Here is a 19,569-nt window from a genome sequence, read left to right as displayed (position 1 = left end):
GCCAGCTTGGTTTGAAACGGCACCCAGCGCTTCAGCCTCGGTGCACAGCGCACCTCTGGCACTGTTCCCCGTCCCTGGTACTGAAAAAGAAGCTGAAGAAGATGGCACTGGGCAAGCCTGATAAAGGCACGCTGGGCAAGGACCCTGTTTGGGCCTTACACCCACTCCAGACCTGCACAAGGGCTCCACCCTGGGGTGTGCCTCCCCCCGAATAGACCTGCCACCAACTACGGCAAGTGGTACAGGGTCAAAGCTGATGGGTCGGTCAACGCCTGCTCAGCTCTCAGCGCCTGCAGAGCCAAGGGAGCTCTTGCTGGTGCTGGCACCACGTTCGGCAATGGAACTAGCTAAGGTGAGGGCAAGCCCACCAGTAAGGCCTTGCACAGGATGAGCGAGCGCCACTGATCTCCAGAGCCAAGGCAGAGCCCTAGGTCGCCATGCTCTTGGTCTCTGTGCCCCAGGTCTCTGACCCATCGGTACCAGTCATCGGTACCACACTCCCGGTTCCTGTCTTTGCACCAAAGCTCTCCCAGGCGTAGTCGATCCCTTTGGCACTGATCCACGTCATGTTGCTGACACCTTGACTTTGAGGCCACTCCCCAACACGATGCTGCTCTCCCTACTCCTGGCACCAGTCAGAATGCTCCTGGTCACCGGTGGCGATGGTTAACCCCCAGACCCAGGCCTGGACAGCCCTTCCGTGGTCACTGGAGGGCGACGACTTATCTGGATTGGTGGCACAGTTTAGCCCCTCACCCAGGCAGAAAAGGGGACTGGGCCCTGGAGGGAGCATCTGTGGCATTGGGGCTGGCCTGGCAGCAGCCAATGGACGAACTAATGGACTTATTGGAATGCCTGGGGGGTTACTGTTATGCTATTGCCCCACTCTCACCAACCCTCGGTTGCTGCATCAGACAGGCCAAAGTCTGCGCCCGCAGCACCACCGGCACTGGGTTCAGTGCAGGATGTTCTGGTGATCGTCGCGGGTGAGGAGCCGGTGCCCACTCCAAGGCCACTCTCCCCTTCGTGGGAAGATGCCAGAAGGCCTCCCCTGATGGTCCAGTCATCCTCCTCCTCCTCCCTGGACGAGGCGGTGGTGGGGCCCTCCACAGCTAGCCATGCTGCTCTGTAGCGTGGCTTTGAATTTGGGCCTCAAAGCAGGGGAGATGGAGGAGCTGATGAACACATTGTTCAGTGTGCTCTTGGTGGCCACCTCAGCCCGAGTTGCACTCCCGGTGCATGAAGGGGTCTTGAACATTGCCAAGTTGATCTGGCAAATCCCATCCTCTATTCTGCCCTCATCTAAAAGAGTGGAGAAAAAGTACTTCATCCTGGCAAAAGGGTTCGAATACTTATATACCCACCCACCACCAGGATTGTTGATTGTGTCTGTGGCCAATGAAAAGGGTAAGCAGGGCCCCACCAGTTCCACCCCCAAAAATAAAGAGGCTAAGCGGTTGGCCTTGTTTGGTCGCAAGATTATTCGATGGCCAGCCTCCAGTTTCAGGTGGTGAACCACCAGCCCCTCTTGGGCCATTACAGTTTTAACGTGTGGGACTCCCTCCTCAAGTTTAAAGACTCCATAGCCCAGACGGTGGCCCAGGAGTTTGCAACCCTGGTGGAGGAAGGCACTGCAGCAGCTCGGTGTTCCCTCCAAATGGCCTGGGATATGGCCGATTCGGCTGCCCGCGTGGTCACCTCAGTGGTGGTTATAAGGCGCAGTTCCTGGCTCCAGTCCGCAGACCTGTCCCAGGAGATGCAGGCCTCTATTCAGGACCTCCCATTTGATGGTGTCGGTCTGTTCTCTGACCAGATGGATGCGCGGCTTCACGGCCTTAAGGACACATGGGCGACTCTCCGCTCTCCGGGGATGCACACTCATCAAGCATTAAGACAGCTCTTCTGGCCTTCTGCAACCACAACAGTGGCAGCCTCGTCAGTGGCCTACAAGGAGACGGGACACTGGGTTTAGCCGCCGCCACCCGTCATTGTCTCGCTCCCCTGCACAGCCTAGCCCGGTGAAGCATCAAGGGGGCCAGAAATGCTCATTTTGAGGGTGCACCTGAGAGTGACGCACCAGCCATCTGCCCAGATCCTGCCCGCCCTTTCCTTGACCGCCTCTCCCCTTCTTCTTTGACCTGGTCCCAGGTTACGTCAGACCGCTGGGTCCTGGACAGAATCACTTGGGGCTATACCCTGCAATTTTTGGACACCCCTCCCTCCCGCCCCCCTTCTTCCCTGTCCCTCTTCAGACCCTTCTCATGAGCTTTTCCTTGTTCAGGAGGTTGAAAAGGTTTCTTAGGATATGGAAGGAAGAGGATTCTACTCCTGATACTTCCTAATGCCAAAGGTGAAAGGGGGCCTCAGGCCCATTCTGGCCTAAGTGTCTGGCCTCAGGCCCATTCTGGTCCAAGTCTCTCAAGAAGTTGATGTTCCGCATGGTCTCCCTGGCCTCCATCATCCCTCCCCTGGATCCAGGGGACTGGTATGCAACTCTCGACTTAAAGGACGTGTACTTCCATGTCTCCATATTCCCAGGACACAGATGGTTCCTGCGCTTCATAATGGCCAGGCGACACTTTCAGTTCACAGCGCTATCTTTTGGCCTGTCCTATGCCCCCAGGGTGTTCACGAAATGTGTGGAGCCAGTGGTGGCTTACCTCAAACATCAGGGGGTCCAAATCTTTCTGTATCTCGACAACTGGCTCACCAAGGGCAGATCTCCAGAGCAGGTGCAAAGGAGCCTCGATCTGGTGCATTCCACATGCAGCGACCTGTGCCTGTTGGTAAACACAGAAAAGTCCACGTTAACTCCAGTCCAATGCATAGAGTTTATTGGGACAGTCCTTGACTCCACGCAGGCCAGGGCCTTCCTTGGGCCATGGCGGACTTAATCTCCCACATAAAAGCCCACACACTCACTACAGCCCACACGTGGCTGCGTGCTATCTTTGTATGAGGCTTCTGCAAACGTGGCTGGCCTCGGTTTACACTCCCAGCAGGCACCCCCTAGACCAGGGATCTCAAACTCGAATCACCACGAGGGCCACTTGAGGACTAGTACATTGGCCCGAGGGCCACATCACTGACACCTTTCCATATAAAGGTACAAAAGCCCCCTGGCCCCACCCCCACTCCGCCCCTTCCATGAGGCCCTGCCCCTGTCCCACCTCTTCCCACCCCTTCCCTGCCCCCTTTCCAATCCCTTCCTCAAAGTCCCCACCCCAACTCTGCCCCCTCCCTGCCCCTATTCCAACCGCTGCCCCACCTCTTCTCCACCTCCTCCCCTGAGCGTGCAGCTCCCCCCTCCCTCCTGGAAAGCACTAAGCGCTGCCGAACAGCTGTTTGGCGGCAGGAAGTGCCTGGAGGTAGGCAGAGGAGCAGGGACGCAGCACGCTGCGGAGGGAGGGGAGCTTGGCGGCCTGCAGGAAATAACTCCGGGGGGGCATGGGGAGCTTGGCGGGCCACAGGAAATAACTTCAGAGGGGTGCGGGGAGCTTGGCGGGCCACAGGAAATAACCTATTTTTTTGAGACCCCTGCCCTAGACCAAGTAGTCACAGTACCAAGCCATATCCAACTGTCATTGGACTGGTGGCGGGATCCCACATCACTGCTGCAAGGACTTCCCTTTGTGTCTCTGACCCCATTGCTCACCCTGGTCTCGGATGCTTTGGATCTGGGCTGGGAAGTCCACATGGGCCAGCTCAGCATCCAGGGTCATTGGCTGCAACCCGACCTGGCCCTCCACATCAATGTCAGGGAGCTCAGGGCAGTTTGGCTAGCCTGTCAGGCTTTCTTGTCCCATCTGAAGGGCAAGGTGGTGCAGGTCCTGATGGACAATACCGCTGCAATGTATTACATCAACAGGCAGGGTGGCGCCAGGGCTTTAGCCCTTTGTCGCAAAGTGTTCAGCCTCTGGGACTTCGCATGAGGAACGCCATTCACCTGGTGGCCACCCACCTGTCGGGGACCAAGAATGTCTTGGCAGATCGCCTCAACAGAACCTTCTTGTCTCACCACGAATGGTCACTCCATCCAGAAGTAGTCAGCCTGATCTTCCGCAAGTCAGGGACTCCCCAGGTGGACCTGTTTGCATCCAGGCAGAACAGGAAGTGCCACGTGTTCTGTTGTCTGCAGGGCAGGGACAAGGGCTCCCTGTCGGATGCTTTCCTGATCTCCTGGTCGGGAGCGCTGATGTACACCTTCCCGCTGGTGCCCTTGATCCATACGGTCCTCCTGAAGGTAAAGCAAGACAAGGCCAGGGTCATCCTTGTGGCCCCCTTGTGACCACGTCAGCACTGGTTTGGCATGCTGCTGAGTCTGTCGACAGCTACCCCCCCCCCGCAGCTGCCTCTTTGGCTGGATCTGCTGTCCCAGAACCACAGCAATCTGCTGCACCGGAACCTGGCAGCACTGCACTTGACATCCTGGCTTCTGCCTGGCTGAGTGGGGAGGAGCAGCAATGTTGCGCCAGTGTCCAGCTGGGCAGCAGGAAGCCTTCCACCAGGGCTTTGTAGCAAAGTGGAAGTGTTTTACGTGTTGGGCTTTGGATCGTTGCATCTGTGCAGAGGAGGCCCCCCTGCAGGACATCCTGGACTGTTTGCTGCATCTTAAGCTCCAGGGCCTATCACTATCTTCGGTCAAGGTGCACCTGGTGTCCATGTTGGTGTTCCATCCTCCATTTCGAGGCAGGTCGGTCTTCACCCACCCTATAATGGCATGGTTTCTGAAGGGCCTAGAGCGCTTTTACCTGCATGTTCAGGATCTGGTACTCCCTTGGGACCTGAATCTTGTGCTGTCTTGGCTCCCCCCTTCAAACCCCTCACTTCCTGTTCTTTACTGCTTCTCTCCTGGAAGGTCTCCTTCCTAGTCGCCATAACTTCGGCCCGTCGAGTGTCTGAAATCAGAGCGCTAATGTCTGAACCACCTTACGCGGTTTTCTATAAGGACAAGGTTCAGTTGCATCCACACCTGGCCTTTCTGCCCAAGGTCCTCTCCCAGTTCCATACTGGTCAAGACATATATTTGCTGGTTCTTTTTCCTAAGCCCCATGCGACAGATGAAGAAGGCAGGTTGCATACCCTGGATGTCAGGCGCACTCTGGCCTTTTACATAGACAGAACGAAGCCATTCCTTAAGTCAACGCAGTTGTTCGTGGCGATCGCAGACAGGATGAAAGGTTCCCCGGTGTTTGACCAAATAATATCATCGTGGATCACTGCCTGTATCTGCTACTGCTACGAGCTAGCAAAGGGGCCCCCATTGCCGATAGTGACGGCTCACTCGACTAGGTCCTTCCTCGCTCAGGTGCTGATCCAAGAGATCTGTTGGACCGCGACCTGGTTGTCTGTCCACACATTGGCTTCACACTATGCTCTGACCCAGCAAGCTCGGGATGACACTGGGTTAGGCAGAGCTGCACTATAAGCTGCACAACGGTGAACTCCAAGCCCACCTCCATTGATACTGCTTGTGAGTCACTTAAAATGGAATCCACATGAGCAAGCACTTGAAAAAGGAAAAACGGTTATCTGCCTTTCGTAACTGTTGTTCTTCGAGATGTGTTGCTCATGTCCATTTCATTACCCGCCCTCCTGCCCCTCTGTCGGAGTTGTCGGCAAGAAGGAACTGAGAGGGCACAGGACCAGCAACAGCTAGCCGTATGGGTACCACTAAGGCAAAAATCTCCGATGGCATGTGCACACCTAGAATGGAATGGACATGAGAAACACATCTTGAAGAACAGTTACGAAACGTAGGAAATTGTTTGTTTTTTCCTCCCCAGGCCTTGCCCCTGCTCCGCCTCTTCCCTTGAGGCTCCGTCCCTTCTCAGCCTCTTCCCCACGGCCCGCCTCCCTCCCCACCTCTTTCCCTCAAGGCCCTGCCCCCGTCACTTGCTCCTCTTCCCATCTCCCCCAGCCACTCGCTAGATCGTCTCAAGGAGCTGCCTGCAGGTAGGAGGCAGCCCCAGCTGAGTTTGTGCTGGTATGGGTTAATGACTCAGCGCTTCCCCCTGCTCCACAGTAACCGGACTTTTGGTTCGGGGTGCCATTTAGGGTTGCCAGGTCCCCTTTACGACTGCACTTTCCAGTTGAAACTGCACTTTCCAGTTGAAACCTGGCAACTCTAAATGGCATCTGGACACAGAAGCCAAAAAGCAGAGTGTTCAGGTAAAACCCAGATGGGTGGCAACTCTGATCAGATCCTTTATTTACTTGCAAAAGAAAGAAATTGTATGTTGATTTATGATACAGTATTGAGGCCAAGTTTCAGCCCAGGGCAAATTTAAGCCTGTTCCTCTAAGAGCCATTTAACAACAAAAGTGAGGTTGGAACCACTTCAGAGATGATCACACCATAGATGTTTCTCCCTTTTTATACGTTCTTCTTCCCACATGAGAGGAAAAAACTCATCTAGTGGTTAGTCAAGTCTTGAAACTTAATATGTAAGATCTCAAGCCTTTGATTTCAGTCAAATGACTCTTGTGAGTAGGGGCTGCTCAAATGAGAGAGTTGCAATATCAGCACTTAATAGAATTAGTGAGTAATGGAACTGTAGACCCGATTCTGCTTCAGAGAAGTCAATGAAAGTTTTACAGTTGATTTTGATAAGAGAAGGATTGGGCCTCATATATGTGTGACTCATGAAACCAAAATAAAAGTAGAAAAGAGTAAATTTAAAAAGAGAGAGAGAGAGTAAAATAAAAGGAAAAATAGATTCCTTTCCCACCCATCTTGCAACAGGAAAATATGCCTATGAAAATCAAACATAGTGTCTCTGGTAGCTTAAGTACTGGAGTTTGTTTGTAGTATTTTTGTTTTAAATACCATAGCGGCAAAATGTGTCAGAGTGACGGATAAAATAACATTTAATGAAATGGTACTGTGGGTTCCCGAAGCCTTTCGTTGGGGAGTTCCTGGCCAGACACCTTATTAGGATTCAGAGTGAATGTGAATTCACTTAACAGTCTCTTTCAATGTTGTCTTTTGTGCAGACCGGTTTGGACTTGGACAGCCAGGCAGGATGCCTGCTTCTGTGAATGCCATGCGAGTCCTGAGCTCAAGCACAGATCTGGAGGCTGCTGTGGCTGATGCACTGGTAAGACGAAAAATACAAAATGCTACCGACACCAGAAAGTGGCTTAAAGTTACCTGTACGTATGTTCTCTTTTTTAATAGCCGTTGTTTTAAATGTCCCAATGTCTGACACTGTGGCGATGTTTGATAATTGCGTTTTGCATTTGAATGTATTGGCACCGATGCTACATTTCATTGTGGAAGTTTGTTAATCCTCATCAGTTATTATCCAACAAGCAGAGATGCTTTAGTATCACTGATGAGGAATAGGTTAAATCAGCCCTTTGTCTTTAATCTGATTTTTGAGGAGGGTATCCTGTGAGGTGCTGAGCACTAGAGGGAATTGAGGATGCTCAGTGCCTGGAAGGACTGGGGTCCTAACTAAGCCCCAGACAGTAAATTACATGGGGATGTTTTGGGCAAAACCCTAAAAAACTTGGCTCCTGTCTGCTCTATGTGGACATTAGATCCTATTGCAGTTTTTTTGGGATTTGCACCAGTGTCTCTGCCCAGTATTTCTGGCACCTGGTTGAACACTTTGAACAGCTAATGGCTTGGCTTATCTCTAGTTCAATATTAGTGTATTAGTCACTCTGTAAAACTGAAATGTGTTTATTTACTGTGCCCCTAGAAGCAAAGGCAATTTGTTTTGTATTTTCTATCCCAATCTCCCTTGATTTCCCTTATCCCTGCTGAGTTATTTCCATTTGCAAGCATTAGCTAAAATTCTCATGTATTCCTGAATCTTATTGCAGTGAAAGTTCTCCAGTGGCAGAATCCAGCGAATTTCTGCTGTTCATCCAGAAACCATACATTAACCTTTTGCCACATTTATCTGATTTTTCTGCATACGTTTTTCTGATTTTTCAAGGGAAGGCAGAATGAGAGTACCAATCACTGTGCAGGGTAATGTGGGTACAACTTTGTCCTGTATGTTATACAGGATAATTCTAGAGACCTAAGCTGTTGGGATGATGAAAGGATTTCTTGAAGTATTTGATGCAGGGTTCTCAAACCTTTCCATATTGTGGACCACATCCCCATAGAGAAAGTGTCTCAGGGACATCTCTTTCCCCATTTGCAAATGGGCAGACCACCTCCCCTTTTATTCACTATTACTCAGACTGTTTTCCTCCCTATTTGTGATCACATAACAACTCCAAATCATCACAGAGCACCAGCAACTTAATTTGAGAACTGCTGATCTGATTTAAGATCCCTCTTTCAGAAAACTTCTCTTTTTGCGAATACAGACTAACACGGCTGCTACTCTGAAACTTACATGAATAAAAGGAGGACTAGTGGCACCTTAGAGACTAACCAATTTATTTGAGCATAAGCTTTCATGAGCTTATGCTGTAGCTCATGAAAGCTTATGCTCAAATAAATTGGTTAGTCTCTAAGGTGCCACTAGTCCTCCTTTTCTTTTTATTAATGTATGAATTCAATAGAATGTAGAAATAAGATGTTAGAATGTAGGCTGTGCCATTGCCATCAGAGGTCTAAATAATTGTGTTTGTTAAGCAAATTAAATACGTTGTGGGCCAAATTTTCATTTTGGTCTCTGAGGTTGAACGCCAATACAGTCACTCAGAATTGTCCTTTTAAATGTTTCATGTGTTTTACTAGATAACATTACTCCACAAGATACAGTATTCCCTATACTTAATATAGGGAAGTACAGGGTAAGGAATATGGCATATATTGTAGTAACATCATCAAAGGCAATCCTGGAAAGTTTTAAGGGCAGTCCCTGTGTATCCTTTTATCCTCTTCCACTTTGAGGCTTGTTAAGTTTGAAAAGCATCAGTATATAATATTCTCTTTCCAGAATCTGTGACTTTAAAATCTAGCCTGATCAGAATCTGAACTCCTATTGCTGCAAGGGACCCACTTCATCCTGTAGTCCCCCTCCTCCACAAGCCCCCATTCTGCTCTTCTCGCTCATAGGCTCTTTAGACAATCCTTTCACAGCAGGCACTTTACAAAGCCAGTTCTGGCTTCCTTGTGGGAGAGCCGTGCAATGCCAGCTTCTATCCACCCCCCTTGTATACAGAAGGAGTATTCTTTTCATTGTGTTAGGAAAGGAGAGGAGCTTCTCCAAAGATGGCCTTATCCCAATAATCAAGTTTGAACAAAACACTGTGGGTCAAGTTCTGACCTCTAGTACATGTGTGCAGCTCCCATTGATTCCCATGTTCATGTGTGAGAACAGAAATTGACCCAGGGAGGCAGACTGTATGTCCAACTGGTCATACTTTGAATCTATATACAGTACAACTCTGAAAATCTCAAATAACACGTGAAACCTTTGTGTAACTGGGATTTCAGATGCCAGGGGAGCCGGCCAGCTGGCTTTAAACAAGCTGAGCTTCAAGAGACATCCAAGGTATTTGTACAGTTCCAGGAGCAAAAAAGAGATATTGGTTAATTGGAGTTTGGTTAAATGAAGCTATACTGTATATAATTGTTTCCTGGCATTAGAGTTTCTGTTCAAGACTCTAATATGTTTCCTTCTTTAATGGACAACTGACAGTTTCAAAAATTGGTATTTAGTTAGAGAAGCTTTCCTGAAAGGTAAAACACAGAGATGGTGTATGTAGATCTACAGCTGTTAGAAGCCATTAGGAAAGGTATAATCCCGATCCTATATTCTTTACTCAGGTAAACTCAGTATTGGGAACTTTGTCTGCTTTAGGAGTATGGCATAGGAGCAGCAGTAGGAAAGTAAAGGCAGACATTATATATCCATTTTTCTTTTCTTTTGCTTTAACTGTGTTTTTAATTTGCTAGGACGCATTTGCTGTACGTTTTTGTTGCAAGAACAATCCCTCATAAGCTTCTGACATAATTCTCTGTGCTTTTTCCCACCCTTCAATATTTTCCTGCCTACAGCTGTTAGGAGACTCCAGGAGCAAGGTACTAGTGCTTTCTTGACTTTTTATTTCTACTTTCCACCTTTTTTTTTCCTGTTGCAAAACCCCCCGTGATGCTGCAATCGAGCTGATTCATAACAGCTCAACCCTGAAGTCCTAATGAAAGCAAAAATCTCATTGGCTTTGCAAATACAACAACTGCAGGATTGGGCCCTCAGAGAGGAATTCTGTAGCAATCATCTAAGACCTTTTCTGTTATGTTTTATAGTCACTCATTTCCTGTTAAGGTTTGTTCTAGTGTTTATTCCATAGGGTTAAATTTGGCACATTGTCAAAATTGTGCTGATATTTCTTGCTAAGTGTTAAGGCTAGAATTTTCTAAGGTGCATAAGGGAATTAGGCACCCCAAAGCCATTGGAATGAATGGGATTTGGATGTCTGACCCCCCCCCCCCCCCCCCGCCCCGGTGCATTTGAAAACCCTAGCCCAAATTACCACACAGGGGGCCAAAATTGTGCTTTCTTGTAAAGCAGTATGAACCTGGAGTAACTTCACTGACTGCGGTGGAATTACCGTGGATTCACACCAACATATGACAGAGCAGAAATGGTCCTTTAGCTCTTTTCTCTCTCGTTATTATATCATCAAAATGTTTATTTGCAGAATCACCTTCATGTTTAATGACTTTGCTTGAAGTAAAAAGTGTATTGTCAATCTCTAACCAGGGAAATGTTCACTATTTTCATTAAAAGCAACACATTATTTCATTGTTAGCTAACATTTCTATTGGATCTTTTATTGTGTTTTGTTGGAGCATCAGTCACATGTGTATTCCCTTCAAAATCAGTGGGACTCTTCTTGCTAGAGTGAGTAAGGTAAACAGGCTGGTGCTCCGGGACATTTTACCACCTTTGTGCCACTATAACAATAACCTCAAACTACCTTCAGGTAGAGCATCCTTTCCTCTGCTTTAATATAACTATAAACAGTTTACTTAATGTGGATTTTTTTCCTCCTCCAGAAAAAGCCAGTGAGAAGAAGATATGAGCCGTATGGGATGTATTCTGATGATGATGCGAATAGCGACGCATCGAGTGCTTGCTCCGAACGCTCATATGGTTCCAGGAATGGAGGCATTCCACACTACCTACGACAGACTGAAGATGTGGCTGAAGTCCTAAACCACTGTGCCAGTTCCAACTGGTCAGAGAGAAAAGAAGGGCTCATCGGCCTTCAAAATTTATTGAAGAGCCAGAGGACACTGAGGTGATCTTCCGAGCTTTGTAATGGTGGCCATTAGTGTTGCGTTGCTGTGATGCAGTCAGAATTCACTATTTTCTCTCATATTGTGCTGACACATGTTGTCTTTCATAAGCCTTACACTGCCTCTGGGAGCAAGCCTCCCAGACCTGGTGGACAGACTCACGCTAGCTTCTCTCAAGCTAGTGCATTAAAGAAAGTGAGGTGGACATTGTGGAGGAATGGTGGCTCAGGTTAGCAGCCAAAGTCCAAGCCCACCTGACTCTCTGGGCCCGAGCTTGGATGGCTAGCTCAAGAGGTCACACCTCCCACAATGTCCATACGGCTATCTTCAACATGCTGGCTCGAGCAGAGCTAATGTAACTCTGTGTACCTATGCTGGAAGATATGCTCCTAGCTGCAGTGTAGCCATTCCCTTTGAGGCCTGGCCTGCACTAGTATTTTTCAATAGAGCTTCTACCATTGCCACTCCCCTGGTGGTAGCCATGTTGGAACAGTAGTATAGACAGGATACAAGCTCATTTACCAGTGAACACTTCTCTCAGCTTGTCCCCATCTACCTGAGCACTCCCACTGCTGCTATCTGTGGCTGCGCAATGTTGAGAGATTCCTGCCAAAATGCTAATGTTGATACAACTAGAGTGTGCTACATGAAGTGAGCTGTAGCTCACGAAAGCTTATGCTCAAATAAATTGGTTAGTCTCTAAAGTGCCACAAGTCCTCCTTTTCTTTTTGCGAATACAGACTAACACGGCTGTTACTCTGAAACCTACAATTTTCACATGTGACTCAGATATTTCAGGAAGTTTAGCTTCATACCTCATGTATGTGCATTTGATCACAAACTACATAGCAGCTTTTCAGTGAAGCAAATGCTAGCCACATACAGTGAAAGGAAGCAATGTGTTTGTGTTAAAAATGGGGTCAAGTAGTGCTGTGAATGTTCCGTATGTTAGAAAAATGTATTTGTCCCTGCTTACAGTTGTTATAGTAGAAATTGTATTTGAGCCTCATATGGACAATGCTTATAATGGGGTAGAAGAACGTTTGTAAGAATATGAAGTGTTCGGACTGACTGAGATTTCGTTTAAGATAAAAGTATTTGTAAGCAAGTTGTTTGCATGTGGCTTTATTCTGGACTTGCTGACTTGCAGAGAACATGTTAACAAATAGTTTCCTTTAAAACAAAATCTGCTCTTTGGAATATTATAAACAAGTGTTTTAAGTGCATTTAGAAATGGCAATTGTCTGGGTAACAATTCCGCAACGTTAGCTAGGCAGAAGGGTAAGTGTTTCATTTAAGGGTCTTTTTCAGTTGCTTGTAAGTTTTGTTGTTATTGTTCTTATTAGCAGTTTAAGCAAAAATGTGTTTGAGAACAGTGCTGTGTTCTGACTGATAATAGAGAGGGTGGAAAAAATACACTTTTACCATTTGAAAAAGATTTTCCAATCATTTATTTGAACATGTATAGAGGCACCTCAGTAGGAGGTGTTAGGAAGTTTACATATGGAGGCATAGACTCAAGGTTACAGATGTATCTTTTCATGGTCTGGTAAAAATTTTTTAAACTTGGCCATTTCGTAAGGGTTTTAAAATGTGCTTCTCCCATATACACAGTTTTTTGGTATACCATAATGCAATGGTTCTCAACCTTTCCAGACTACAGTACCCCTTTCAGGAGTCTGACTTGTCTTGTGTACCCCAAGTCTCACCTCATTTAAAAACTACTTGCTTACAAAATCAGATGTAAAAATACAAAAGTGTCACAGCCACTATTACTGAAAAATTGCTGACTTTATCATTTTAAAATAAATTGATTGGAATATAAATATTGTACTTACATTTCAGTGTGAGACTTGAGCCTTGTCTGAAGCCAGAGCCCTACTGTACCGGGCTGAAGTCTGTAACTTAGCTTTGTGGGGCACGCTGTGGAGCCCCAGGCAGTTGCTCGGGTTGCCACCCCGTAACGCCGGTCCTGCACTTACGACCCCCCCAAACCCGTCCTGTGACGCCTCTGGGGTCATAATACCCAGGTTGAGAAACACTGATCTAGATGAGTTGATTACCCCCTGAAAGACCTCTGCCTACGCCCAGGGGTACACATACCCCTGGCTGAGAAAGCACGGACGTAGTGTGTTTTTAATGAGGATCTGATGACAGCCCATTGGCACCGTGTGTGTGTGTAAAGGTTGGATAAAATTTTGATTTTGATACCTATGTGTATGGGGATGTGATCTGTGAGGGCATATATGGTGTCAGTGAGAATCCAAAGGAGGAGGCTCTGGGAACACCAAGTGATGGAGATTCCCTGGTTGTGTAGCTCTTGCAGGAAATCATTGTTCCTAGTTCTGGTGGTTTGCAGTGTATGAGACTGTACTACTTCCACCGTTCCCTTAGGCTAGCAGGACTTTCTTGGCTCTGATCCTGGATATATTATAGACCAGTACCAGGGCTTGCATCATCTTAATTTTAAATCCCTACATTACATTTTTAAAATTGTACATTATTTCTAGTTCTGCTGATGTTTATATTTGCTCCTAATTTGTAATTTTATCCTCTCCAGGGTAGTTCAGGGCTCTTCTTAGATTGATCAGCTGGTGCCTGCTTGAGTAATTTGGACATATAGTCCAAAGTGTTCACATGGCGTTACTAGGACAGTAGTCCAAGATGCAAGTACCCAAGATTATTAGAGAATAGATTTTTCAAATTAAACACAGTGTGATTTGCTGCATCTTAATTTATATAACAAGTTTAATAAGGGAGAGGGTATTTTACTTTTCTGAACTTACTGGTTAAGGGTCCTTTTTCAGTACTCCTTGCTGAATGGGGTTTGATCATGCGTAAGGCTACGATTTAGTCACTGGTATTTTTAGTAAAAGTCATGGACAGGTCACTGGCAATAAACAAAAAGTCACGGCCAGTTACCTGTCTGTGACTTCTACTAAAAATACCCCAACTAAATCTTAGGTGCTGGGGAAGGATGGGTGGGGGTGGGGTGCTCCAGCAGATGCTGCTGCTCTGGTGCCGGGGGGTGCTCCAGTGGTCGCTGCAGCCTTAATCATGCGTTATCTTCAGTGGGCATTCTGTGTGTGCAAAGGTTGTGGGGTCTAAGGTGGTATCAGAGTTTCATTATACTTACCCATCCTAACGGTTTCTTTAGGATTTGTAAAGTCCTTCTTTTATAAGCTCATCCTGATTAGATCTACTGGATATAGCTGGGGCCAGCAAGTCCCTCGAGAAAATGTTGTTGAGCTGTTCGTTTTAGTTTGGCACCCATATTGTTACATTAGGTCAGTGTGCCTTGAAAATAGGGAAGTTCAGAATAGCCGTCCTTCTCTATTCCTTGTCTGGAGATAAATTTCATTAGGGAAATAAAAAGGAGTTCATTCAGAGGGAGATGCAATCCCCATCAGGTCAGGCGAGAGTTGTAGGACAGTCACTTGGAGCTTTTTTCTTGTTTCTCTGGAGACAGTTCAGTCTCCACACTGAATTAAGCTGACAGCTTGCTTTGGCAGTGTTACAAGGACTGCTTTCCTCTGCATCCAACTCTTCCTTCTCAGGAGACTGTCATCTTTGTCTTATGTTCTTTTAAAATTTGTATCAGTTTTTATGCTTAGAATACGGTTATTTGGATGAAAATATCTATTATTTATAAATAAGCTACCTTTAAAAAAGTCACACTATCGACTAGTAGTGTACCCTTCCCTACTCTTTGAGGTTTGTTTTGGTTTTATCTGCATGGTTGGAGATCTATGGACGAAACCCTTTTTGTGGAGAAAGGAAGCCTATAATCCTGACCTGAACTGGAGTTCTCTGAAGATTAACTCTGCATTCACCCGTTTCCTCTAGTTTGAGAGGACAATATAACGTTGTCAAAAAAACCCCAGCATCCAGCCTATTCATTTGTTTTCATTTGTTCTTTAATCAGGCAAAACTCATTGGCTCTGCTGGCAGTTTTGCCTGAGTAAGGAGAACAGATAAGGACTGTAGGGTTTGGGCAATATTCTTTGCAACATTTGAGATGGAGTTTTAGCACTAAAAATATTATGTAACTGGCTCTACCAAAGCAGGGACCTAAGGAGAATTCTGACCACAGAGAACTGTCTACTTTTTTGTTGTTGTCTTGGTTCACTGTTTGCTTACGCTGGCTATTAATGGCTTTTAGGAGCCATCCGACAATGCCCCCCATTGAAGGTACAATCCACAAGGGCTCCTGCTGACGACGCCCACCACCCACACAAAAGAGCAAAGTGTAGGCACACATAAACAATGTAATTACTGTGGCAGCTATAGGCTGACATAAGTTAGGTCAACCAGGTCTATTTTAAAAGATCAGATCTCAGTCTTTTTTCAGGTTTCAATGACAGTTCTAGTCTACTCTGTTGTGAGTAAAAGATTTAGCTTTAACATAACGTTTTGTTGTGTGTTTTAGCCGAGTCGAGTTAAAACGGCTGTGTGAGATCTTTACGCGCATGTTTGCTGACCCTCACAGCAAGGTAATGCATTTTTGGCTTACTCGCTTTCATTACAACGTGTACAGTTATGTTGTCATGATCTGGGTAATTGTGTATTTGTGCCTGTGACCTCTACTGGATGGAACTGGAACTGATGACATGTATGTTACAGACCCTCCATTAGTTCAAGTGGTAGGGTTCTGTGCTTTTGGGCCTCAATCCTGCAAGTTGCTGGGAGTTGGATGCTCAGCCCCTTTCAAGGCACTTATCACCTTGCAGAATCCAGACCTTGGAAGAGAAGGATCTGGATTTTATTTCTGCTTCTATGGTAAGTGGGCATGATATGGAGCAAAGTGGCACTATGAAGCCCTAAATGGCCATGGCCTTCATACAGTATGAATGGTAGTTTATATGTATTAAGCAGCAATACGAAAGCTGCAGGGTGACTTTATATTTATAATTTTACGTTTAAAGCAACGTTAATCATATGAGCACTCCACCATCTTTGTAACACCATCCTTCCAAGCAGTGGGCCTACCTTTGCATAGACCTACCAATCTCTCCTTCTCTAACGGGGTCTTGAGTACCTTCCAGGACACACACAAACCCCTCTCAGATGCTGTGGCACTCTGTCCATGCAAGCAGGGGCAGGAAGGTGTGAGAACAGGGGCGTGTATATCATCTCCCTCCATTTTTTCTGAAAAAGTTAATACTGCTTGGGACAGATCTCCCCACTGGGGGATTTGGGATACGTTGTGGCCAGAAGGTTAGCTATTTATATACCCGATGAGAATATCCACAGTTATGTTAGAACAGCTTAAAAGAAATAATTAGGTTAATAAATCCTAGTGCTTCGAGCATGTAGTAAACCAACACTAACTGGTGGGGGTCAGGCAGAAACTTCCTTTGTGGAGAGGTTATTCCATATGTGCCTACTGCAGACCTTCCTTTGAAGCATCTAGTTATGGCCACCATTAGAGACAGGACACTAGACTAGATGGGCCACTGGTCTGATCCTGTCTGGCAGTTCCCGTGCAAAAGAGCTCAAAATTTTGGCTCTTAAAATTCTGTCCGATGTGGCATTGCTAGGGTCAGGGGTGACTATTTATGTTTGCAACAACATTTGCAATTTGTGAAAAGTTTTAGACTATTGTAACCTAGACCAAATTCTGCTCTCTGTTATAGTGGTGTAAATCTTGGGTAACTTTATGGACTTCATTGCAATTTGACTTCATTATGTATGACACAAATTTAACAACAGGTGAATTACTCCAGATTTCCACCAGTACTACTGAGATCAGAATTTGGCCTGTCGCTGCTAACTAGGGGCTCATCCATGCTGAATACATTTAGCATTTGGGAGGGGTTTGTGGGATTGTGCCATAGATATTGCAGTGAATTGGGGAGGGGAAAAAGAATGAAGAGAAAAAAACATTCATTTCATAAATTCACAAAGGGATACACATATATACACATGTAAAAAACAAACAAAAAAACCTGATGCTGTTATCCTTACTCATTTGAGTATACCTGTTGGCTTTAAAGTCCCTACTTGCATGAGTAAGGAGACTGGATTTGGCCCAAGATGTATGATATTTAAAAAACTATGATTAAAAAAAAAAAAGAAAGATGTTGTAAAAGTTTTTATAAGCCATCTGTGAATCCACTGAAAAATTGCACCAGAGCAGTCAGCATTGATTCACTATGTGTACTAACGAGTGGTTTGTTTTGTTGCATGGCCTGCTTTGCGGTGGAACTCACAACAGAGAGTAAGTCTATTCATTCCCTCTTCCTTAATCTATTTAGTATGACATTTTAATATGGCACATCCTGGATGTTTAATGCCAGTGATTTCTAGTGCTAACATGTTCACTGAGAACATCCATTCATAAAACTGTCTATAACAAAATCATTTTAAAACCCAGATTTTTTGTAGACTTTCTCTTGTGATCTTTTCTGATTAAAAAAGTAATTTCCCCTTTTTTAAAATTTGCATTTATTTGTAGGTTTTCAGCATGTTTCTAGAAACCCTAGTAGATTTCATCATCATCCATAAGGACGACTTGCAAGATTGGCTCTTTGTTCTCCTGACGCAGTTACTTAAGAAAATGGGAGCAGACTTGCTAGGATCTGTGCAGGCAAAAGTTCAGAAAGCTCTGGATGTAACAAGGTACGATATGAAAAAGTTCTAGGGATGCTTAAATCCATCACCTGTGGTGCACCTCCTAGGCCTGTTTTGTTTTATGGATGGACGTTTCAGAAACACTGCAACCCACACTTGTTTCAAGAAGTGGACCAGATTCACCCTGTGTCAATGTGGACTAACCTCCCAGTGAAGTTAGTCTGGATGTTCACCAGTATAACAAAGCAGATTCCAGTTCCCAATATCAGGTTAAAATAATGGACCAGATTTTCCTCTGAACTGCACTAATTTTGTATTACTTAACTCCATTGATTTCAATGGAGTTATTTCCGATTTACATTAATGAAAAGGAAAGCAGAATCATTTGTCATATATTTAAAACAGGGGCAGAAATCATCTTTTTGTTCTGTGTTTGTCCAGTGCCTAGCATAATGAGTTCCTGGCCCATAACTGGGACTCCTACGTGCTACGGCAATACAAATAATAATAATAAAAAAGTGAATATACTTACCTTGCTCTTAGCACTTTAGATTATTAAAAATGAAAGAACATTGAAATCTAATGTGCTTTGTTTCCTTGTGTTCTTATTTAAAGTTTGATTGCACTTTTTTGTTTCTCCCAGCTTGGATGATGAACACTAGTCATTTGTTCAGAAAATGAAAAGTGCCTAAATACTAAGTTCTGAGTTGTTCATGAACATCCAGCAAGTCAGTAGCAAAGTGAGGATAAGAACTCAGGTGTTCCTGCCTCCTAGCGTGCATATTCAATCCACTACAGCATGCTGCCAACCCAAGGATGTCACATGTACCGGATTTTCACACTCTGGTAGAGGTGGCACCATGAAGGGTTAATTTGTACAGGGCTTTTAAAATCCACTTGACGAGAAGGAGATGAGAGAGGGAAAGAAAATAGGAATCAATCATCGAAGCTCACTCAGGAAAAGAGAAAACATGATCTGCTATAGATAAGAAAATGAAAGAGTAACGTAAAGTGGGGAAAGGAAGAACAGGGCAACAAAAGCAGGAAGGATCTACATATTGCAGGCTGAGTAGTTTTCTGTGAATATATTGATTTGACAGATCTCACCAGTGTTAATGAATAATTCGTTCAACACATTTACATTTGTGGTATTCAACCCACTTGGTAGCTGGTCAAACACAGGTGAATTTCACAGAATAATGTTTTAATATTTAAAGGCTATTTCTGTGATTTTTTTTTAGTGTTTTTTTTCTGTAAGTTAAATGTATTAAAATGTGTTTGTTCTAATAATAATGGAAATCTTTATTTCCTCTCTGAATAGGGATTCTTTTCCATTTGATCAGCAGTTTAATATTTTGATGAGATTTATTGTAGATCAGACCCAAACACCAAACCTCAAGGTAAGCAATGAAAACCCTTTGCATTGTGACATAAACATGGTCCATTTAAATCTCAGGATGTTTTTTAAAACACTTCATCATACTTGAGTACCTAATATTCACAGGAAAAATAACTACCTGAAAGCACATGTATAATATGACACTTATAAAAAAAACAATATTTTTGATGTATTTTGCAATAATTAACATGTACTAATACCTTTTGGTAAAATTTTCAAAAATGTCTAAGTTCCATTTTCAAAACTGACTTACACTAAGTGCAGAAGGGCCAGATTCTGTAAGGTAGTTAGGCACCTAAAGATGTAGATAGGCACCTAGTTAGAGTTGCCAACCTTCCCGGATTGGCCAGGAATCTCCTGGAATTGGAATTGATCTTCCG

At 45.2% G+C, this 19,569-nt stretch overlaps 1 protein-coding gene across 1 annotated transcript in view; it reads left to right on the top strand.

The window, feature by feature from the left end:
- CLASP1 (cytoplasmic linker associated protein 1) overlaps positions 1–19,569 on the top strand; it is a 269,429-nt gene that overhangs the window by 192,713 nt on the left and 57,147 nt on the right. Inside the window, exons 22-27 of the mRNA XM_077830446.1 lie at positions 6,996–7,099; positions 9,973–9,996; positions 10,975–11,219; positions 15,647–15,710; positions 17,675–17,838; positions 19,112–19,190. Coding sequence (XP_077686572.1) covers positions 6,996–7,099; positions 9,973–9,996; positions 10,975–11,219; positions 15,647–15,710; positions 17,675–17,838; positions 19,112–19,190 — 680 coding nt within the window. The remainder of the gene's footprint in view (positions 1–6,995; positions 7,100–9,972; positions 9,997–10,974; positions 11,220–15,646; positions 15,711–17,674; positions 17,839–19,111; positions 19,191–19,569) is intronic.

This window comes from Eretmochelys imbricata, chromosome 11, assembly GCF_965152235.1.
Source record: "Eretmochelys imbricata isolate rEreImb1 chromosome 11, rEreImb1.hap1, whole genome shotgun sequence".
Lineage (NCBI taxonomy): Eukaryota > Metazoa > Chordata > Testudines > Cheloniidae > Eretmochelys > Eretmochelys imbricata.
Note: the sequence above shows the minus strand (reverse complement) of the source record. Positions and strands in the feature narration are given on the sequence as shown.